The sequence below is a fragment of the Geotrypetes seraphini genome, chromosome 13, assembly GCF_902459505.1.
Source record: "Geotrypetes seraphini chromosome 13, aGeoSer1.1, whole genome shotgun sequence".
NCBI lineage: Eukaryota > Metazoa > Chordata > Amphibia > Gymnophiona > Dermophiidae > Geotrypetes > Geotrypetes seraphini.
The window spans coordinates 62,681,690-62,706,253 of NC_047096.1; the positions used below are offsets into that span (position 1 = coordinate 62,681,690).

At 43.0% G+C, this 24,564-nt stretch overlaps 1 protein-coding gene across 7 annotated transcripts in view; it reads right to left on the bottom strand.

Moving 5' to 3' along the window:
- FBXO47 (F-box protein 47) overlaps positions 1-24,564 on the bottom strand; it is a 137,234-nt gene that overhangs the window by 49,361 nt on the left and 63,309 nt on the right. For 6 of the 7 annotated variants that reach the window (XM_033918340.1, XM_033918335.1, XM_033918337.1 and 3 more), the window contains 2 exons: positions 23,794-23,970; positions 4,747-4,893 (listed from right to left, as the gene is read on the bottom strand). In XM_033918340.1, coding sequence (XP_033774231.1) covers positions 4,747-4,893; positions 23,794-23,970 — 324 coding nt within the window. The remainder of the gene's footprint in view (positions 1-4,746; positions 4,894-23,793; positions 23,971-24,564) is intronic. The other variant, XM_033918341.1, reaches the window with a different exon arrangement.

Below are 24,564 nucleotides of genomic sequence, written 5' to 3' on the forward strand. Positions count from 1 at the left end.
ATCAGAGAGTACTGCCTCCTCAGTCTTCCTTGGTGACTCTGCTGCCTCAAGAGAAAGTACTTCCCCCATCTCTGGGGTTTCCTCCACCTCTGGAGAGCTGGCTGACCGGGGACACGGAGGTGGGGCTCTCAAGTCGGGGCTTAAGGTGGTCTCCAGCCCTGGAGAGCCTACCCCGGTCTCGCCCCCTTCCGGTGCTCTCAACGGGCTTGCTCCCGACATTGAAGGGTCTGCCTCCTCCAACCGCCGCAATATCTTGTCGATTCTGCTGAAGGAGGGCACCTCGGGACGACAGCTGCGCTCCTGCCCCTTCTCTTCGGCATCTAAGATAAGTAATAGGTAAGCTGATTTTTAGAAAAACAAGTGGAGCGGTCAGAAGCGTCGCTCTTAAAGCGTCTGCACCACGGCCATCTTGGATCTGATGAAAATAAATTTTGTAAAACTGCTTGGCCGAAGCACCTGTCTCATCTGGAATGAGATTCCAGACAGTAGTGAGATGTGAATGTGTGAACTGAGGACCAAGTAGCTGCTTTACAGATCTCATCAATGGGAGTGGAACGCAGGAACGCAACTGAAGCTGCCATAGCTCGGACTTTATGTTCTGTTACATGCCTCCCGAGCTGAAACAGCCTGAGCACAGAAGAAAGAAATACAGGCCGTAAGCCATGTGGAAATAGTTCTTTTGGTTACTGGGCAGCCCAATCTTTTGGGATCAAAGGAAATGAAGAGCTGAGGAGATGTCCTGTAAGACTGAGTCCTTTGTAAGTAATAAGCAAGTGCTTGTTTGCAGTCCAAGGTATGAAGAGCTGCTTTACTAGGGTGAGTATGAAGCTTTGGAAAGAAAACTGGAAGCAGAATCTATTTTGGAAAGAATTTCAACCGTTGTTGCTTACAGCTTGTTCTTATAAACATTTTAGAACTCAGTTGAAAACTTATCTTTTTAAAAATATCTGGCTAATTAGTTCAATTATGGTTATTTTGTTATTTTTTATATAATCTTTTATAAACCGCGTTGAAATTATGGTTACACGGTCTAGAAGCACAATGTTTTGTTATGTTATGAGAACAACTTTAACATGGTGGAACATGTAAAAGGTGGGTCTGCCACCAATGATTGAAGCTCACTCACTTGACGTGCAGAAGTGTTGGAGATTAAGAATACTACTTTCCAAGTGAGATATTTAAGATGAACAGAAGACATTGGTTCAAATGGAGGTTTCATCAATCTGGGGAGAATCACATTAAGATCCCAAACCACTGGAGGTGGTTTGATGTTAAAAAGTACTTTCATAAATCTGGAAACATGAGGATGCACTGCAAGTGATTTATTGTTGACTTGAACATGAAAAGCACCGATAGCACTAAGGTGTACTCTGACTGAAGTGGTTTTAAGGCCTGAGTTGGATAAGTGCAGAAGGTATTCCAACACTGAAGGTATGGAAGAGTATGAAGCATCTTGATGATGAAGATCACACCACGTTGAAAACTGTGTCCATTTCTGTCAGTAGGTTTCTGTGAAGGTTTTCTAGATGCTTCTAAAATGAACTTGACTGAATCAGAGAGATCAGCTTCTGTAGAAGTCAGTTTGAGAGGTACCAAGCTGTCAGGGGCAACGATTGCAGATTGGGATGTAAAAGAGACCCTTCACTCTGAGTTAGAAGAGATGGAAAGATCTGTAGGGTTCTTGGGTCCTTGATTGTGAGTTGAAGTAGAAGGGAGTACCACAGTTGTTTGGGCCTCAGAGGGGCTTTGAGAATCATAGTAGCTGATTGTTACTTGAGATTAACCAGTGTTTTGAGAATGAGAGGAATCGGAAGGAAATCATAAAGGAACTTGCTCGTCCAATCCAAGAGGAAGGTATCTGCTTCCAGACGATGAGGAGAGTATTGCCTGGAACAAAATTGAGGCAGTTTGTGATTGCTGGGGTGATGTGAATAAGTCTATCTGAGGAGTTCCACAAAGAGAAAATATCTGATGTAAGACTTTGGAGTGGAGTGTCCACTCGTGTGGCCGAAGATATCTGCTGAGTTTGTTGGCAAGTGTATTTTGTGTCCTTGAACATAGACAGCTTTGAGATATGTTTTGAGCAATTGACCAGGCCCAAATCTTCTCATCTTCTTGGCACAGAGTCCAAGAACCTGTCCCTCCTTGCTTGTTTATATATTATATTGTGACTTGATTGTCTGAGAGGACCAGGAAGATGTGATTGGATTTATTGTGCTGAAAAGTCTTTAGAGCACTGAGTATCGCTCTGAGTTCCAAGAGATTTATGTGGTGCTTCTGTTCTTGCGCAGACCAGTGACCTTGTGTCCTGAGACCATCCAGGTGAGCTCCCCAAGCATACATGGATGAGTCTGTAGTCAGGACCTTCTATTGTGGAGGTGTTTGAAACAGCAGCCTTCTGGAAAGATTTGAGGAATTCATCCCCACTGAAGACATTGACGAAGAGATGATGTGATTGTAATGCTCTGAGAGAAAGGATCCAGAACTTGAGACCACTGAGGCGCCAGGGATCACTGAGCTGTTCTGAGATGAAGTCTCACAAAGGGAACAAAGTAGACTATAGACGCCATGTGACGCAATAGTCTCATCATTTGTCTGGCTGAGATGGAAGGAAGATGATATACTTGAGTGCAAAGTTGGATCAGATTGTCCAGTCTTCGTTAAGGAAGGAACGCCCTGACTTGAATGGTATCGAGCAGAGCTCCAATGAACTCAAGAGTTTGAAAGGGTTGAAGTTGAGATTTTGGAAAACTGACCTCAAACTAAAACTGCTGAAGAAACAGAATTGTTGACTGTGTTGCTGAGAGCAATCCTGAGAAGAGGCATCTTTTATGAGCCAGTCATCGAGATAGGGGAAAACTTGAAACCCTTGATCTCTTAAAGATGAGGTTACAGAGATATTCTATGACAGCCTGTCGCCTGAGAAGCAAGGGCCCACTGAGGGGTGCGAAGATGCAGTCTGGCAAGTGGGTGACATGAACTGTGGAAGCCATGTGGCCCAGGAGAACCATCATGCGCCTCGCCGAGATTGTTTGGAGCTGAAACATCTGCTGACAGAGGTGAAGTAGAGCAGTTAGGCAATCTAGAGCAGTGTTCTTCAACTGCCGGTCCGTGGACCGGTGCTGCTCTGCGCAGGGCCAGTGAGATCAGTGTGCAAAATTACTGCCGGTCTGTGCAGGGCTGGTGAGAACCTCCGACAGTAGCTTCCTCACTTCCGCTCTCCTCCCAGCAGCTCTCGGTACTTGCCTGCAGCAGCGATTCACTTCGGCAGCCTTGGGGCTTTTGCTGAGTCATGGCCCACCTCTGATGATGCAACTTCCTCTTTCCTCAGAGGTGGCGCGACCCAAAGGACCCAAGGATGCCTAAGTGAATTGCTGCTGCAGGCAAGTAATGAGAGCTGCTGGGACGGGAGGGGAGGGAAGGGGATGAAGCGACTATGGTTACTGGGAAATGATAGGATATGGTAGATATAAGCAAATTTGCAATATGACAAGTCTTGATTGGCATAAGAGTGGAAGGTGTAACCTTGAGATAAGGTTATAAAAATCGATGCAGGTCTTTGTTTAACTAGGGATGATTACTTACAGCTAGATATTTTTTGCCTTGGCATCTACCTGTACCGATATCTCCAATGTATACCAATAGAGACAATATATTTTGCTAAATACATTTTGTGCTGTTACATTTTCATACTCTGCTTAAATATTGTCTGATTTTGGGTAATACATTGCACGTCTGCATGGTTCTTGGAGTCAATTAGTGAGGAGCTTGGCAGCGGCTTTTCAATGTACCTATTATGATGGATTTTACTGCCAAAACCATCTACCTCGTGTGATCAGGCCCTGCACCATTGGTACTCTTGTGATAGACTACAGTAGCTTCCTATCTTCCCCAGAAAGTCCTGGAGCCACTCTGAACACACTGCTCTTGCTCACCGCAAACAGGGCAAAGTCTGCTTGAAACTACAATCAGTCACCAGGAGCTGCAGGCTGCAAAGCAGTGGTGTCTCTCAGCAGGGGATACCTTGTTCTCTCCTCAGTTATTGCTGATTGGGACCCGACCACTAGCACTCTACACTTCCCTTGCTGGTGCCCTTTCACAGTTCCTGGGATTTTCAGGTTAGAGAAATTACCCGTTTTCTTTTCACACTTGTGCTTGGTTTATCAGCTCCTAGGGACACTGAAGGAAACCCTCCCAGGAACAGAGCAGAAGGCTGAGGCATAATTCAGGCAGATAATGTTCCCTTCACATGGAGAGAGGAAGGGGGTAAAAGACCCAGACACCCGAGTTTACACTCCAGGGCTATATGAACCAGAACTGCTAGTCCCAGCACAGCACTTTTAAAGTAGGAACAAATCTAGCACATCCTATGGAAAAAGCCAAGCAAAATCAGAGGATCTTCTAGTCCTTCCAGACCAGGCTGTACAGGTACTCACCTACTATCTGTAGGACACTGAAAAATAGGCTGTTTCATAGCTGGACCCTTATAGGGTAATAACTTGTGTGGACTGGTCTGGAAGGATGATTAGAAGAACTTTATACAGATAACTTATGTGTATTAAGTTACGTCAGCATATTAAGCATTCAGATCTGAACATATAGCTGGGCTGAAAATTTTATAAAGATATATGGCTAAATCATCCATGTATCTTTACATGCTCCCTATCCCACTGCATATTTTCCTCTTTGTCTCTTCCTTTCTCATTATCGGATAATTTGTCATCTCTGAATGATAAAGTATCTTACCTGACAATTCATCCAGCAGACTAATGACATCATCCGCTGTCCACTCTTTGGCTTCTATATCATAGAGTAATTTAATGGCATCAGCCAAGCCCTTCAGACTGGTTTCATCTGCTGTTCCTTCTGTCATCTTAGGCCACACAACTTGTCCTAAACATCATTCATCACAATAATAATAGCAAGATAGCAGTTATTCAAACCAGAAGGGAAAAGTAGTTTATATCTACAGTCGACTCTGCTTAAGTGCACACCCTTTGAACCGGATCACCATGTGTGCTTAATAGGAGTACCACTTTTTAGTCATGAAAAATCACAGTATGATGTAGTCAAATGCAATAAAACTTTTATTCAACCAAAACCACACTGAATACAATGTAAATTGTGAGGTCATTAAATTTGCGGATGACACCAAACTATACAGCAGGGTTAAAACCACGGAAGACTGCAAAGATCTCCAAAAGGATCTAACGATACTGGAGGAGTGGGCCAAAAAGTGGCAAATGAGCTTCAACATAGGGAAATGCAAGGTCATGCATGTAGGGAAAAAGAATCCGATGTTCATTTACAAAATGGGGGGATCACTACTAGGGGTTAGTAACCTTGAAAGAGACCTGGGAGTTATGGTAGACACAACATTGAAGGCATCGGCATAGTGCGCCATAGCCTCAAGGAAAGCAAACAAAATGTTGGGTATCATTAAAAAGGGTATCACGACCAGGACGAAGGAGGTCATCCTGCCATTGTATCGTGCAATGGTGCGCCCGCATCTGGAGTACTGTGTCCAGTGCTGGTCGCCGCACCTCAAGAAGGACATGGCAGTGCTTGAGGGAGTCCAGAGAAGAGCAACTAAGCTGATAAAGGGTATGGAAAATCTCTCATATACTGACAGATTGAAACAGCTAGGGCTGTTCTCCCTGGAGAAGCGGAGACTTAGAGGAGACATGATAGAAACCTTCAAGATCCTGAAGGGCATAGAAAAAGTAGACAGGGACAGATTTTTCAAATTATGGGGAACCACAAGTACAAGGGGGCACTTGGAGAAATTGAAAGGGGATAGGTTTAGAACAAACGCTAGGAAGTTCTTTTTCACCCAGAGGGTGGTGGATACATGGAACGCGCTTCCGGAAGCTGTGGTAAGCAGGAGCACGTTACAGGGCTTCAAAGAAGGTTTGGACAGGTTCCTAGAGGACAAAGGGATTGAGGGGCATAGATAGGAGTAGAGGTAGGTTATAGAAATAGTCAGGGACCACTGCTCAGGCAATGGCCCTGATGGGCCGCCGCGGGAGCGGACCACTGGGTGAGATGGACCTCTGGTTTGCCTCAGTGGAGGCAACTTCTTATGTTCTTAGTTATAGAATAGTACTGTTCGGTCTAATACAATAAGCCTTTTTTAAATCCAACATTCTACTGAAATAATCAGTCATTGTTTTCTGCACGCAGATTGCATAATTCAGGCTATGTATCTGACTACTGATGCTGTAAAACTGTCCATAGTCGTGGCAGCCATTTATCTCCAGATAACAACGCAGTGTGTGTAGGGACTTCAGTGCGTCCGAGAAGGAAACAATCTCTGCAGTCGTGATGAAAACATAGTATCTCCGTCATTATCAACCTCTTGGTTGTCTGCAGTGTCCTTTATGACTTACAGATATCGGAATTAGTGCTGTCAGATGATGTGGGCAGATCATTGTCAACGGCGACATACAGCTCAAACTCTTGTAACGAGAGTCCAACTGAGAGTTCAATGGATGAAGTGTCAGCTTCAGTTGTCTCATCAGATGCGTGAACGAAGCTCACCCGTCGATAGTAATTTGAAATTGTTGATGATGAGACTTGACTCCATGCCTCCCGTACCATATGAAGAGAGTCAAGCACTGTCATTTTTTTTGCCAGCTCAGCAGCTTGGGGGCTGGATTCCGTGCTTGCATCAATCACTGCCATCGCATATCTTAGGACGAGTGACCTGTAATAATGTTTGAAGTTTGCTATTATTTCTTGGTCCATCGGCTGGATCAAAGAGGTTATGTTTGGTGGCAGAAACACGAGTTTGATGTTGATTAGCCTTACGTCATTGCTGTGTGCTGCGCAGTTATCACACAGCATTACAATGTGCCTCCTACACCTTCCATCGGCTGGATCAGAGAGGTTGTGTTTGGTGGCAGAAACACGAGTTTGATGTTAGTTAGCCTTACGTCATTGCTGTGTGCTGCGCAGTTATCACACAGCATTACAATGTGCCTCCTATGCCTTCCTGAAGTACTTAGGTAATTGACCTATACAATCTTAGTCCTCAACAAATGATCTTTAGAACTGTTATTCACTAACTCTGAACTATGTTTATTCCACTCAATCTGTAATACCTTTAATCATTGTAAACCGCATAGAACTTCACGGTCCTGCGGTATATAAACTGTTATTATTATTATTATTATCATCAGATTGTAGAGCTTCTGTAGCCATTCAATCCACAATGTCGCCGTCATCCATGGTTTTTTTTTTTGCTTTCATATTCAACAGGCATGCATTTAATGTTTTTGAAGCACTGAGAATTTTGATTCTTCCCACTTTTCACTACCATCCATATTGCAACTGAGCAGCAATGTCAATCATTTCTTTGGCACCCTGAAGCCAACAGCTTCGCTGCGTTTGAAAGTCAATGTTCCGTCAGGGATGGCATGCCAGTACAGGTCTGAATCATTGGCGTTGAAAACATCACATGGTTTATATCCACCAATGACTGATGGCAATACTTCCATGAACAATGCAAAATTGGCTAACACACCTGGTCCTTGGGGAAAAAAAGTCTAAGGAGATGGGGCAAGTCTACAAATTGGTAAATAATAGACATCAGTATGAGCCCTTCATAAGTGAATGAACGTGGACCTCTGGCTCAGGCAATATCTCAAAAGGTGACCAGCACCAGACCGCAGTCTAAATGAGAATAGCCTTATACATCATATAGTCCATGTGTGCCAAAAAGATACCTACAAAATTCAACACACTCCCAAAATCAAATAGACTTTTTTACACCAAGGAGAAGGGGTCAAATGGGCAAAACATACTTACTCTCCCTGAAAACACACCTTGTAGATGAAAACTTTCCTAATACATACGACAATAAATATAATAAATACTATAAATATACTAGACCCTATAGTAAACATATGAGATATAACAGTGTCTGTATGTAAAGTGCAGAAAAGAGAAATAAATAAATGAATACCTAATAAATAATTCTAAAAGGAATACAAAGTGCAAGGTGCTTCATGAAATACAAAATATATGGCAAGAATGAGACATAAAATGCAAATGCAAAAAATCCCACTGCAAATACCTAATTGAGGTCATATCATACTAAAAGTGGGAGTACAACCTGTAGCACCATAGAAAACAGTGTAAATATAAATATAAAGTGCAAATACAGGTCCTCACTAACAATCCATTATTGGGGTCTTATCGTTTAAAGTGCAAGTGCAATTCCTCACTAACCATACGTAATGTAAATGATAACAATTGGAGTCCATGAGCTGAAAAGCACCACAAACATACACACATGCACCAAGCAAAAATAATAAATAATAAATACGTAACTTCAAATGCTAAACACTCACACATGTACAGACACACAACGGCTCAGATAGAGCCCAATCAAGAATATCCTAACATATCACAACTTTAAGAGTCACTAATGAATATCACCACTCTATGAATCACCACTCGATAGAGCTCCGTTTCGCCACTTCGTCAGGAGCAGAGATTAATTTGGAAAAAGCTATATGTAAAGTGGATGAAAAACCGACATAGACTGCTAGGTCTGCTAGACTGCTAGGTCTTCCATGACCCATCTTTCTGCACCCAACTCATCCTCATCTTGTTTTTCGTCATGCTGCTTCTTAAATTTTATGCCATTATGAACTTTCCACCTCTCTAACCATCCATTTGTCGCTTTGAAGTCTTCTACGTCCAGTTCTTCAGATAACTGTGCTGCTATCTCCATTAGCAGAGGTCCACTGATTGGCAGTTGTTGACTTCTAGCTTCAGCAAACCGTTGAAACAACGCTTGTTCAACGTCTCCAGCCTTCCCAATTCTTTTGCGTTTTCTGGTAGGATTGCTGTTGTTTTGCCAGTCTTTCAATATCGCTTGCTTTTTTTTATAAATCCGAGAAATTTTGCAATAGAGACCTGACTCTCCCTTTGATCAAGTCTCTTTAAGACATCGACAGGTTCAGTCAAAGACAATGATTTTTGTCCACACGATGCCATGGTGCAGTTCCAGAAGTTCAAACACCTTGCCAGGCCTAGGCTGCAGTTCCGAAACACGTGGCTCATTCACGTCAGAACGTGATTGTATTTAACCGGAGTGAACGTAACGTGAAAGAATAGAGGTTGGCCCTATGACCTCAGTGCACATAAGCGGATTATTGTGTGCTTATCAGAATTGCAAATATCCGGAGTTTACATCCATTGACTTTAATGTAAAAAAACCCGGGACATTGGAGGTCAGGTGCGGATAACCGAAGCGTGCGCTTAACTGACGTGCACTTAGGTGGAGTTGACTGTACATCTCCTCCGTGAATGGCACAGAATCTACTCCATTTTCTCGTATAACTTTGCCAGAAAATCTCGGTCCTTCTCCAGTATTTTCTTCTGTGAACACAGAACAGAAGTATTTGTTTAGCACATTTGCTTTTTCCTCATCACTCTACACATATCTGTTCCCAGCATCTTTTAGTTTAGCAATTCCATTTTTCATCTTCCTCCTTTCACTAATATATCTGAAAAAATTTTTGTCTCCCTTTTTTACATTTTTAGCCATTTGTTCTTCCGCCTGTGCTTTCGCCAGACGTATCTCTCTATTGGCTTCTTTCAGTTTCACCCTGTAGTCCTTTCTGCTCTCCTCTTCTTGGGTTTTTCTATATTTCACGAACGCCAACTCTTTCGCCTTTATTTTCTCCGCCACTAGTTTGGAGAACCATATCGGCTTCCTTTTTCTCTTGTTTTTATTTATTTTCTTCACATAAAGGTCCGTAGCCATTTTTATCGCTCCTTTCAGCTTAGACCACTGTCTTTCCACTTCTCTTATGTCCTCCCATCCTAACAGCTTATTCTTCAGGTACACTCCCATTGCATTAAAGTCTATACGTTTGAAATCTACGACTTAAAGTATCATGCGGCCGCTCTCCACTTTAGCCGTTATATCAAACCAAACCGTTTGATGATCGCTACTTCCCAGGTAAGCACCCACTCGAATATTAGAGATAGTCTCTCCATTTGTGAGGACCAGATCCCATATTGCTTGTTCCCTCGTGGGTTCCATCACCATTTGTCTGAGCAGAGCCTCTTGAAAGGCATCCACAATCTCCCTACTTCTTTCTGATTCCGTAGACGGAACATTTCAGTCCGCATCCGTCAGGTTGAAATCTCCCAACAGCAGCACCTCCTCTTTCCTTCCAAACTTTTGGATATCCACAATCAGATCCATATCAATTTGCTGCGATTGAGTCAGAGGTTTGTAGACTACACCCACGTAGATAGAAATTCCATCTTCTCTTTTCAGAGCGATCCATATCGCTTTTTCCTCTCCCCCAGGTCCCTTGCATTTCAGTCGCTTGAATATTGATCTTTACATAGAGAGCTACTCCGCCACCTTTTTGACCTTCTCTGTCCTTCCTAAAAAGATTATATCCCAGTATGTTTGCATCCCATCCATGTGATTCACTGAACCATGTCTCTGTGATAGCAACAATATCTAGATCTGCCTCTAACATCAGGGTTTGCAGATCATGAACTTGTAGCCAGTTATATTAATGCCATTTCCAACTCCAGAGATGCAGAGATAGTTTTTCACTGTTCAGTTTGATACCTTCTGGTGGAAGAAAGTCACTAAGCAAGAAAAAAATTGAAGGCTTTTTGTTTTCTCTAGTATAATTTAATGACAACACTGAATTGGACTCAAATTTTGGATAATTAAGAAAAATATTGCATAAATGTTGTCAAATAAAATTGCAGAAGTTGCAAAAAAAAGAAACATAAAATACAGCAAGCCTTAGGGCACAACAAATTACAGCTATCCTATCAACAATCAGTAATAGTGGAATCTGCACTCAAACGTTCCAAAAATATTTATTCTTTTTCTAATGCGCCACCTGGGAAAGATTACAAACTGTATTTTATTTGAATTGCTAGAATTTATGGATCAATCACCTGTTATACAGGACTTACATGAATGCACAAAATATCTTATGCACACATCCTTTGATTCGTATAATACCGCTTCTAAAGCAGATGCAATAGCCATAACAGCTAGAAGAATGGCCTGGCTTAAAGGAGGCTCATGACAAACTAGCAAATGCACTATGTACCAACAACAGTGGTCTCAAACTCAAACCCTTTGCGGGGCCACATTTTGGATTTGTCGGTACTTGGAGGGCCGCAGAAAAAATAGTTAATGTCTTATTAAAGAAATGACAACTTTGCATGAGGTAAAACTCATTATAGTTGATAAATCTTTCCTTTAACAGTTAAAGGAAAGATTTATAAACTATAAAGAGTTTTACCTTATGCAAAATTGTCATTAACTATTTTTTCTGCGGCCTTCCAAGTACCCTATTTTTTTCTGCAGCCCTCACATTTAAAGTTTAATATCTTTCCTTTCTCAAAACTGACACATTTCAATCACTATATTGAAAATAAAATCATTTTCCCTACCTGGTGACTTTATTTTTCTGTGCATTTAACTATGTTTCCAAGGCCTTCTTGTCCTTTGATTGGTTTTCTCTCCGTCTTCACTTTCTGCCTTGCATCCATCTTTATATATAATAAAGAAACTACCAGTGTGGAGAAAATGAATAACTCATTAGCTGTACGCTCAGAGAAATGAAACTCTGAAGAGGGGGTGAGAACCTCCTCTTGGGGTAAGAGTTTACCATCCAATCATTGCATATGTTTCATGAAAAAACACTCTCTGAACACTGGTAAAACATGTATTGATAATTAGATTTGCTTGTAAGGCTGGCGTAAATATTCAAATTTCTTATGCCACAAATATCACTGGATTGCTAGTTTGGAACACTTATCTTGTAAGTATAGCTCTCAGGGGTCTCAACGCGGCCCCGTTTCGTGTTCTGCTTCGGGAGACCCAGAAACACTTAATTGAACGATGTACTCATTGAGACTCTGTACAACAGTAACAGCTTTCCATGAGAAAATCTAAAATACAAAAATTTAAATCAGAACCACACAAACTGTGATGTCAATTTAAAGTTTACCATGACCAAGGATTGTTATCAAGTGCCATTCCTGGACATCAACATTTTTATGGTGGATGGAAGGTTCCAAACTAGCATATACCGCAAGCCAACTGATCGGAACAACCTCCTACAATATGATAGCTTTCATCCCAGGCACTTGCGGGATAACATCCCAGCAGGGCAGTTTCTGAGGCTTCGTAGGCTCTGCACCTCTGTGAAGGATTATATTGCCAAATCAGAAGCTATGAAAGAGAGGTTCCGGGAGAAGGGGTATCCCACTACAGTTATTCGAAAAGCCTACAAAAGGGGCTATATGCCAACTGTGAGCTGTTGTTAGAATCCCATCCTAAATCTAATGAACAGTCTTTAGTGTGTGTGTTATCATATTCACACTTAGCGTTTCAAATTAAACGGATCATCAAACAACATTGGCACATTTTACAGATACATCAGGAATTTCAAGAACTTCCTCGTTTTGCATTTTCTAGGAATCAGAATTTTAAACAGAGATTGGTTCACTCTCAGTTCGTCAGTCCCTCTAATGAAGTCCCTGCCACCGCGGGTGGTCATCACCCGTGTGGGCATTGCAAAATATGCCAATACAGTGTTTCCCTGCAAGAGATGAATGTTCACATAAAGAAAAAACACACGCTGAGGGCTTCGGACTGCAACTCTAAACAAGTGGTTTACGTAATTCAATGTCCGTGCAGCCTACTGTATGTGGGCTGCACCACCCGCAGTGTCAAAACTCGGATTGTTGAGCACATCAGCAGAATTAAGTCAGGCATACAAGAAGCCCCGTTGGTTCTTCACTGGCTTCAACGCCGGCATGTTTTAGCGGATTTGAAATTCTCAGTATTAGACACCATTGTTACCACGAGAGGTGGTGACACAGCTAAGCTACTCTGGCGAAAGGAACAGAAATGGATACACGAACTTAATACTTTGCACCCTCAAGGACTTAACAATGAAATAGAATGGGTGACTTTTCTCTGATGCGTTTGGGACTTTTCACAAATATCTTTTTACATTTTTTCATTTTTTACAGTTTTTTCAATCATCTTTATTTACAGTGACAGTTGTTCACCCACAGCTGTAACTTTTTTCACGTTTGATGTCATCACGTTTGCATACAGAGCTCCCCTCCCCCTCCCTCCCCTTTGCTTTAAATCGGGTGAGGCAGGCAGGGCTCTCTGTTGCTTGGAACTTTGCAATTGGTATGCACTTTTTTGAATTTTCTTGTGTTTCCCGCCTCATCTTTGCCAATAAGACATTAACTTTTCCCACAGCGTAGACTATTTAAGTATATTTTTCTACGGTTTGTGTGGTTCTGATTTAAATTTTTGTATTTTAGATTTTCTCATGGAAAGCTGTTACTGTTGTACAGAGTCTCAATGAGTACATCGTTCAATTAAGTGTTTCTGGGTCTCCTGAAGCAGAACACGAAACGGGGCCGCGTTGAGACCCCTGAGAGCTATACTTACAAGATAAGTGTTCCAAACTAGCAATCCAGTGAGATTTGTGGCATAAGAAATTTGAATATTTACGCCAGCCTTACAAGCAAGTCTAATTATCAATACACGTTTTACCAGTGTTCAGAGAGTGTTTTTTCATGAAACATATGCAATGATTGGATGGTAAAATCTTACCCCAAGAGGAGGTTCTCACCCCCTCTTCAGAGTTTCATTTCTCTGAGCGTACAGCTAATGAGTTATTCATTTTCTCCACACTGGTAGTTTCTTTATTATATAGTCAGTCTCCCATTATACACATAGCCTTTTACTGACTATTGTTTATAGACAGTCCCTGTAATTTGCTATAACGAAGTTGCATCCATCTTTGGCATTAACTTAATATTCAATTTTTCTGCTTTCTTTTCAAAATCTACGTTTCCATGTCTTACCTTCCGTTCTATCTCTCTCTTCTTCTGTCCCTATTTCCATGGTCTGACATCTCTTTCTTTCCTTTCTCTCCCTCCCTCCTTCCTTCCTTTCCCCTGGTCTGGCATCTGTCTCCTTCCCTTCCCCAACTTTTTATTTCTTTCACCCTGCCCCCTTCTTTCTTTCTCTATCCATGCCCCCATTCTTTCTATGTCTGTCTTTCTCTCTCTCTCCGTGCCCCCTTTCTTTCTTTCTCCATGCCCGCCCTTTCTTTCTGTCTTTCTCTCTCCATGCCTCTTTCTGTCTGTGTCCCGTTTCCCTTCTTTCTTTCTGTCTCCCTGTCCCCCCTTTCTTTCTTTACTTCTCCCTGCCCTCCCCCAAGCCACCACCATTGGGGAACAGGCCGCCACCGCCGCAATCAAGTAACAGGCCGCCACTGCCGCAATCGGGAACAGGCTGCCGCCGCCACAATCAGGGAACAGGCCAGCGCAGAGGTCATAACTCTCCCTGCTTATCTTCCCCAGCGCGGGGCTGACCAATTCATGCCACCCGAAGTCCATTCTATCGTCGGGGAGGAACTTCCGGGCCAGCCAGATTGGGGACCCCTGCTTTAGGCGAGGACAGATCGTGGGCCGCAAAATAGTCCCTGGAGGGCCGCATGTGGCTTGCGGGCCGCATGTTTGAGACCGCTGACCAACAATGACCTCTTTGATGAAAAAGTGGAGGTTATTTTTATTAAACTGAAGGAAAATGATACTACATTGCAAACATTGTCTTAAGATAACATAGAACAATCTCAAAATTCTTCAAAGTGTTATAACAATTGCTCTAACAGAATGCAATTCCGATCATACAGGAAATATAACCAGCCTAGAAACAATTATGGAAAATACTATTACAACAAACAACATACTCATCAATTCACGAAGCAACGACCAAGGGATAGGAAGTCATCAAAATCAACTCCACCAACATAACAGTTTTTGACTATAGCCCCAATCTGCAACACTTGGAACCAGTGGGAGGAAGGCTTTGCTATTATCACCATCAGTGGTCCAAAATTACCACAGATTCCTGGGTTTTCTCTATCCTGCAATATGGTTACAGACTTCGCCTACACACAATTCCAAGTTTTTGAAAAATAAAAATTTGTTCATCACAACCCTCCCAAATTCAAATTTTCAACCAAGAAATATCACATCTTCTCAAAGCACGCTGAATAGAGCCTGTACCCCCTAGTCAACATCAGACCAAACGGAAGTGCACAAAACTGAAAGTGCCGTCCTCAAACTGCAAAGCGAAGGAACTGCTGATGAGACTCCCAAATGGGAATGTGGAGGTACGCCTCTCACAGGTTGAAAGAAGTGAGAAACTCCCCAGGTTGAACAGCCAGGATCAAGGACCTTAGGGTCTCCATATAAAAAGTGACCCAAAGTGCTCTGTTCACCATTTTGCAATCCAAAATGGGGTGGAAAGATTCCTCTTTCTTGGGCACTATGAAGTAAATGGAATATCATTTAGTGCAGATCTCCTTAGGGGGCACCGGAATTACTGCCTTGATATCGAGCAACAGAGTTTGACGAAACGCTCTTTTCTTCCACAGGAAACGACAAGGGGAGGAAAGGAAAAGATCTGGCAGAGGCCAATCAAACATGAGAGCATATCCATCGTGGACCACCTCCAGGACACTCTGATCTGCTGTGATCTCGATCCACCCCCGGTAAAAGTACTTCAAATGGGCTCCCACTGAAACCGGGGGAAGGACCTGAACATTGTCATTGTACAGGTTGAGAAGAAGAGAGACTGGAAGAGTCACGGCCTCCTCGGCGTGCACCCCAAAAGGACTGCATATGCTGGAAGAAACAGCTCCTGGAAGAAAAGGCCACAGAAGTTACCCTGCCCGAACTCTCAGAATCGACCTCAGCCAGAACCTCCCCTATCGAACTGCTGACACTTATCCTCTGGCAATCGAGGCATTTTGGAGTCTCCTAAACTGTGAACCAACTTATCCAATTCCTCTCCAAAGAGAAAAAAACCCTTAAAGGGAAATCATGAGCTTAGATTTCAAGGTCGAATCCGTTGATCAGCCACAGAGCCACAAGGTACATCAAGTAGTCACTCCCAAGACCAAAGACTTAGCTGAAGACTGCAACAAATCATACATGGCATCTGCAGATCAGAAGAGCCCAATTCAATCTTCACTGCTTCCTGGTTCACCAATGTCCAGCCATTGGACTCCCCATAAGAACATAAGATTTGCCGCTGCTGGGTCAGACCAGTGGTCCATCGTGCCCAGCAGTCCGCTCACGTGGCGGCCCTTAGGTCAAAGACCAGTGCCCTATTTGAGTCTAGCCTTACCTGCGTATGTTCTGTTCCAGTAGGAACTTATCCAACCTTGTCTTGAATCCCTGAAGGGTGCTTTCCCCTATAACAGCCTCCGGGAGAGCGTTCCAGACCTCTACCACTCTCTGGGTGAAGAACTTCCTTATGTTTGTATGGAATCTTTTCCCTTCTAATTTAAGTGAGTGCCCTCTCATTCTCTCCACCTTGGAGAGGGTGAACAATCTCTCTGTCTCTACTAAGTCAATTCCCTTCAATATCTTGAATGTTTCGATCATGTCCCCTCTCAGTCTTCTCTTTTCAAGGGAGAAAAGGCCCAGTTTCTCTAGCCTCCCCCAGCCCCTTAACCATTTTGTCACTCTTCTCTGGACCCTTTCCAGTAGTACTATGTCCTTTTTCATGTACGGCAACCAGTGTTGGACGCAGTATTCCAAGTGGGGGCATACCATGGCCTGGTATAACGGCATAATATTTTCAGATCTATTCATGATCCCCTTCTTAATCATTCCTAGCATTCTGTTTGCCCTTTTTGCAACAGTGATGGAGACAAACTGGATGGCGAAAGTCATGTTTAAATGCCTTTATTAAAGAACTCAATGGATGACATAAAAAAGACTCAACTGCTAAGGCCTGCATCAGGAATCAAAATGCTATGCTGATTTCACAAACCTATCTTTTGTCTGAGACAGAAAGCAAAGTTGCTTACCTGTAACGGTGTTCTCCATAGACAGCAGGGGAATGCAGCCACACTTTCTGGTGAAATCCTCTGACTGAGCCTGTGTGTCAGTGTTCTCCCCTAGCTATAGTAAGCTTTTGGCTTACTGAGCATGTGCAGGATTCCCTACACCTGGAACCCCTCCCCTCATCCTGTCAGTTTTGTCTCTAGCAATATAACAAGTCAAGATGAGGGGACGGTGACGGGCAAGAGTGGCTGTATTCCTGACTACGGAGAATACCTGTTACAGGTAAGCAACTTTGCTTTCTCCAGAGACAAGCATGGGATATGTAGGCACACTTGTTGGCGAATCCCAAGCTGAAAAAGCAGATGGGTGGTGGATATAAATTACAATGCAAATAAATTACATGACTTATTGTCCAAAACAAACGTCTTGTGCTAAGCTTTGGTCTAAACAATAGTGCTTTGTAAATGTATGCACTGAAGACGTTCTGCAGATATCCTGAATTGGGATTGATTTCAAGTTTGCTATTGAAGCAGCTGTAGCTTGTAGTTTATTTGCCCTATTTGAACTAGGGGGCTATATATGAGCTCTTGTGCAACAAAAAAGGATGCAGTGTGTGATCCATGATGATATAGCTCTTTTAGCTGCTGGGTGGCCATGGGTAACTTGATTGTAGGAAATGAATAGTTGGCTGGATTTGTGGAAATGAGAAGTCTCCTTAAGGTAAAAAAGAAGTGCTCTTCCTGCAATCTAATGTATTAAAGTACTCTTCTGTTGCAGACGAGTGAGAAGGTGGAAGAAACGACAGCAAAGTGATGGTTTGATTAAGATGGAATTCCGAAACCATCTTGAAAAGAAATTTTGGATGAGTCCGTAATTGCACTTTATTTGGAAAAAATTGTAAATAAGGATAATAGGTGACTAGTGCTCACTAACTCTCCTAGCTGATGTGAGCACTGTAAGAAAGGCTGTTTTCCAGGAGAGAAAGGTAAGAGATGTAGATCCCAGTGGCTCAAAAGGGTCCTTCATCAATTGTTCTAAGACTACATTAAGGTCCCAAGATGGAGGAGGATCTGTCAGTGGAGGTCTAAAATTGGTAAGAGCTCTCATAAAGCAAGAAATGAGAGGGTGCTGTGGTAAGCCGAGATGGCTGCCAAATGAAATCTTACAGAGATTGTCTTTAGGCCGGAGTCTGACAAGTGTAGAAGATATGTGAAGATATAATCTAGTGGGCAATGAAGAGGATCTTGACTATGAGCATGTGCTCATAAGGAAAAATGCTTCCATTTAGCCTGATAAGATTTTCTAGTGGAAGGTCATTTTGCTGCAAGCAGAAGTGACTTTACTGATTGCGAGAAAGGAAGGTTGGTTAGGAATAATCTCTCAATTTCCAAGCCGTGAGACTGCAGATATTGGGATGCAGTAGTTAGGTGTTCTGCTGAGAGAGAAGGAAGGTCCCCTAAAGGAATTGGAGGAGCATCCAGAAGATCCAGGAGAAATGGTTATTCTATCTGTCTGGGCCACCGGGGTGCAATGAGTATGAGTTGCACCTTGTCTGCGGAAACCTTCTGAAGAACTCTGGAAATGAGAGGAAACAGTAGGAAAACATAGAGAAGATTGTGCCCCCCATGGAATGGAAAACGTATCTCTTGCTCGTGGAGCTGGATATCGGAAGCAAAAACAGGCTGCACTGAGCATTGATCTGAGAAGCGAAAAGATCCACCTGGTGAGTCCCACATTGTTGGAAATTGTTGTATAAAATAGTAGGATTTAGGGTCCACTTGTGAGGATCGAGTTTCCTGCTGAAGGAGTCTGCCATGATATTGTGTTCACCTGGAATATAGACTGCATGAAGGTCTGCTTGAAGAGAAAGAGCGTAGTTCCATAGATGGTAAGCTTTCACTACAGAGTTAGAGGGACCCTGAGCCTCCCTGCTTGTTGACATAAAAACCTAGCCACTTGATTGTCCGTCTGAACAAGAATGTTTCTTTTGGAAATCCACAGATAGAAGGCCTGAAGAGCGTAATAATTGCTCGGAGTTCTAAGTGATTGATATGCAGGGTCTTTTCGTTTGTTGACCACTGACCCTGAGTTTTGAGGCTGTTGAGGTGCGGGTTGGAAGCATTGGTTGTTATGGTAATTAGCGGAGGTGGAAGTTGGAACAGATATCCTTTTTGTAGGAAGGTGGAATGAATCCACCACAGGAGAGAATCTTTGAACTTTGAAGGCAGAGGAATCAGCTTTGAAAGTGGATGAAGGCGTTGATTCCAGTGTAGCTACAGGTGCCACTGTAGTGGATGCATGTGGAGTCTGGCATGTGGCACCAGCGAAAGCGATGTTGCTATGTGGCCTAAAAGGTGTCGTTTAGTTCAAGCTGGTAGGGAAGAAGATTGCCTGCTAGCATGATTATGGCCCGATGTCTTTCCTGAGGAAGATAGGCCCTTGCAGATATTGTGTTTAAAAAGTGCTCCAATAAACATGAGGGAACGAACTGGAGTTAGTTTAGACTTTTCGGAGTTGATACTGAAACCCAGTATTTGCCAGGTGTGCACTGTGGTTTGAATGGTGAGTAGCAGACGGTCTTTGGCATGGGCTACCAAAAGCCAATCGTGTAGGTAAGGGAACACTATATGGTGCTGTTTTCACAAATGTGCCGCTACTACAGCTAGGCACTTTGTGAACACCTGTGGTGCTGATGATAGGCCAGGACTTGTACTAGAAATGTATGCTGAGAAACTTGAAGAGTAGAAAGTGCCAGTGGGAAGGATGAATGGAAATATGAGAATAAGGAAGCTAACCAATAATGTTGTTTCTGTAAGGGAAGAAATGCTAAAAAGTAGATCGTTCTGAACCTTTTCCTCTTGAGGCAGGCATTGAGAAGTCTGAGATCAAGGATCGGACAGAGACCTTGCGTCTTCTTAGGAATTAGGAAAAAATTTTAATAAAACTTCTGATTTATTTGAAGGAGTGGTACCTTTTCTATAGCATTGTTTTGAAGAAGAAGAAGAAGAAGAAATAACTCTGCTGCAAGCTGAGGAATGTGCTGAAGAACACTGAGTATGGTAGTGGTTCCAAAGTTGCAATCTGATATTTCAGCAAGGAGCTGGGAGAGGACCATAAGGCCAAAACTGAGCCCCCGGGAGCCTTCCCAAAAATATTCACTGCAAACAGCGGCATCCCAGTGCCTCTCTGTGTGGGATGCGCCCCTAAAATTGCCGCCGGTGGAGAAGGAGTATCACCTCTCTACATAGGCTTCTCTTTGTTCCTGCCGCAAATGCTGGTTTTTCTCTTTTCTGCCGGCGTTGGTGGTGCTGAGCTTCCCTCCCCCAGCTGTACCGAGACAAGTTTGCTGCCTAGACACCTTCATCACAGTGGAGATGCCGAGGAATCCTCTCTAAGTTTTGAGACTGTAGCTTGCATTTTTTCCCCAAACAAGCTGTCTCCCAAACAGGGAGCATTTGCCAACCTGTCATGGAGGCCATCTCTGAGGTCTGATTCTCTTTGCCATGCTGTGCATCGGGCAGCTTTAGCCACTGCCACTGCCACAGTTCTAGTCATCATATCATAGGCATCTTAGTTGGTTCCAATTAAGTTGTAAGTAGACTCCTGAAGTGCTATATGAAGATTTGGAATGGCCTCAGGAGAAGCAGGATCAAGTTGTTGAAGGATTAGATGTTGAAAATGTAGGATTTGAAGCTGATGAGCCATAATCCTAGATGAAAGGAGTCCTGAGATACTTTGCGGTCAGCAGAATCCAGGAGACAACAATCTTTTCCTGAGGGAGCAGTAGCAGGAAATTTTGATGCTTTTGATTTCTTAATAGCTGACTCCGGGACCATGGAATGGTGAGGTCATGACTAAGTGCCTCTTACCCCTTGTATTTTAATTCAAGTCTCTGAGAAGCTGTGGAGACTGATAGGGGTTTTTGCCATTTAGCCAGTTGTAGTTCTTGTAATATCTGATGTACTGGCAATGAAATAATTTCCTTTGATGGAGCTTTATAGGACTGAAGGATAGCTTGAAAATCCTTACTGCCTAAGAGCACAGAGGCCTGATGAAGACTCAGAAGAGTATAAACTTTTTGTAAGAACTTAGGATAAGAAAAACTCCTTTGTTGGGATTGGCTGCAACAGAGGTAAAGAAAGCTGGTTAAGGTTTGATATAAGGACATCATCATGATCTGATCAATCTTTAGGAGAATCTGCCTGCGCTGGAGATGAACAGATGGGAGTGCAGGGACACCAATTCATGCACTGAGGAATACTAAAAGAGATTGATAAAACAGGATTCTCTGATGAAAGCTGTTCCACACAAGCACAGCACTGGTGTGCTTCGAGGAGAGGAATAGCAGGAGCAGGAAAGGAAGGCTGAAGTAAAACAGCACTAACCTACATAAACTTTTGTAAAAGATTAAAAAAATTAGAAAGTGACTGAATAGACTCAGAACCCTGAAAAGGAGTTTCTGGAGCTAAAACAGGCAGAGCAAGACGTTTAGGTGGTACCTGATCGTGGTCCAAAGGAACTGGAGAGGCAACCCATTTAGTCTTAGCATGGGTTTTTGCTGATTTTGATTTGGTTTTCAAAGTTGCAGCCAAATCTTTCAGCAAGGAGCTGGGAGAGGACCATAAGGCCAATACTGAGCCCCCGAGAGCCTTCCCAGAAACATCCACTGTTAACAGTGGCATCCCCATGTCTTTCTGTGAGGGACATGCTACTAAAGTTGCCACTGGTGGAGAGGGAGTATCACCCCTCTGGATAGGCTTCTTTTTATGTCCTGCAACAACTGCCGGTTTTTTCCTTCTCTGCCAGTGTCGGTGGTGCTGAGCTTCCCTCCCCCGGTAGTACTGAGACAGGGCCCTGGAGGGAAGGAGCAAGCGGTGACATTGGCAGCTTTGACGCCTTCGTCACAGTTCCAGTGCGAAGGAAGAAAGAGAGCTGCTGTCCATGGTGTCAGCCTTGAAGGAAAAAAAGGATGTTTATGTGGTCTTAAAGCCTGCAGTATTTAGGTGGTTTTTAAAACCATACATATTGTACGTCAATATATTGTATAATTTTTTTCTGCGAGAGGTTTTCTTTTTTTCTAAATTTAATGGAAAGAACTAATGCCCTAAAGGCTAGAAAGCCTTTTGGCTTTCTTTTTCCTGAGGAGTTAAGAGGGAAGAGCTGTGACTGTACAGGAGCGGTTGAAGAAAAAACTGACAGGACGAAGAGAGGGGCTCCAGGTGTAGGGCATCCTGCAAATGCTTAGTAAGCCAAAAGCTTAGATAGCTAGAGAAGAGCACCAACACACAGGCTTAGTCAGAGGACTTCACCAACAAGTGTGCCTGCATATCTCCTTTTTGTCTCTGGAGAAAAATGAAATCCTTAACAGAAAATGTTGTAGATTCGTGATAAATCAAAACATAAAACCCAACAAAATTAAATGCCCAAATGCCCTGCAAATGTTCAGAAGTGTATGAAAAGGGAATCCCCAGAAAACTCCGACACGACACTGCAACGCTAACCAAAAATTTATTAATTTTTTTGGTAACAGTAATTTTATTCAAAGAAAGACATCCCCCCTAGAAATATATACAAATTTTTTTGAACTGATATCTTTCTAAGTATTTTAATTGGGTTTTTTTTTACCTTGGGTTCTTTTTAACTTTGTCATGCTGTTTGCCATCCTATGCTAAGTTTGTATATGTTAAACTATGTTTGCCATGCTAAGCTGCCAACCTATGTTTGGCACACAATGCTCGTCATGCTATGTTTTTTTTTTTACTTTGCTTTGTTACGTATGTATACTTGTAACCCGTTCTTAGCTCTCTTGAGAGGAAGGGATATAAAACCAAATAAATAAATAAATATTGCCTCTGATGGTAAGGGAACCCTAGGCCTCCCCATTGCCAGCTGATGTGACAGCTAGGGAATTTCCGGAACCGTCAGAGGTAAGGGAAACCCGGACCTCCTCGCCCATGGCTGACTGCCCTCACTGCTTCCGGGGAATCCTTCCTGCCAGTTCGCGAAGCTGACCTTGACGAGGATTCCTCTTTGCGTATCCAAGAAGAGAAACTACACACGCTGGCATCGTTAAGGCCTCGGCGGGAGCACACTGAGCACTTCTTTGTCCTAGAAGTGATCATTGTGAAAACTGCTAGGCAGGCCCAATTGACAAAAAACAATCAACTAGAGAAAGAAAAAAATATGAATTAAAAGTCTCCCTTCAGACCAGCACAAACACTGTGAATCGCTCTGTCTGCTTCTTTTTTAATTTATTTTAAATTAAAGGAGCAATCTTCACTGACTCTCTAAGCTGTAGTCAGTGCCCTCAGGCAAGGCGTACACCTGAGGCACCACTACCATGAAGGGGGAAGGGGGGGAAAAGGGGGGAGGAACTTGGCAACCCAAGTGTGACACCCCTGAGGACAAAAAAAGGCCTTCCACGGGACCCAACCTCTGTTTGGACAAGAACAGGATCAGAAAAAGGACACCTCCTATTCCTTCCAACAGCCACAACCTAACGGCCTAACAGGACTGCACAGGCTTACCACTTCCACCTGCTGGAGACTGAGAACAGACCGATTCTAAGAGGGACTGCACAGCCCACTTGTACTGCTGATAGAATTCAGTATGTTCTCAGTCTCTATCTGCTGGTAGAGGAGCATAAACCCATCTGTCTGTGCCGGTCTGGAGGGCAGTACAGAATACAGTTTGTTCATCCTAAATTAGCATTCTTGGGGCGAGCATGGGAGTCATTCTCAAAATGCTGTGGGTGCTAATACTGAATTAGTCCCCTTCTCTCACTATGACTTTATTGCTCTTGCCCTTCTTCCCAAAGGAAATAGACAAACTACTTTTATAGGATATCTACGATATACTTGAAAAGCATTCTCTAACAGTACACAAGTGCCTTCATACCATCCAGAGAGGAGACTGGGCCAAAGATAATATAGAGCAGTCGAGCTTGATTAACTATAGGCCATGGTTTCAGGAGCCGAGTTAGCCAAAATGCAGAGTCACTTCGGTTTGCCCAGTGGTCTAATAGGACACTACGACAGAAAAGACGAACTCTCAGTTCCAGTTTTCGTGCTGACCCTGGGAGGAAGAATATTTACATCACAAATTCAGTGGACACAATGTGTGTGTTTATTACAAGACTTGTTATAATGTTGTTCATATAGCATCACATCAGTTTTACTAATACAATCAAAAAGAAGAAATTAGGTCTTACCTGCTAATTTTCTTTCTTTTAGTCCCTCCAGACTAGCACAGGCAGATGGGTTTATGCTCCTCTGTCAGCAGGTGGAGACTGAGAATGCACTGAATTCTAACAGTACAAGTGGGCTGTGCAGTCCCTCATAGAGCCAATCTGATGACTAGCTAAGCAGGTAAGCAAAACTAAAGCTCCTATGTAGAATACAAAAAATTCTTTTTATTTATTTTTTTTAAATAAAAGTAACAGTGCAAAACAAAGCACAACTGTTGGAAAAGGATCAGAACAGATAACCAACACTAACCCCCACAGTCTACCAGCTATGCCAGACGAACCAGATGTCACTGCTCCACAACCACTTTTTATACTCCCCAGAAAAAACAAAAAAACACAAAAAGAACAAAAGCACGAGATTGCAATCCCGAGAAAAACAAGCCTCTTCGCATCAACCAGCACAAAACACTGGATGGTTTCTG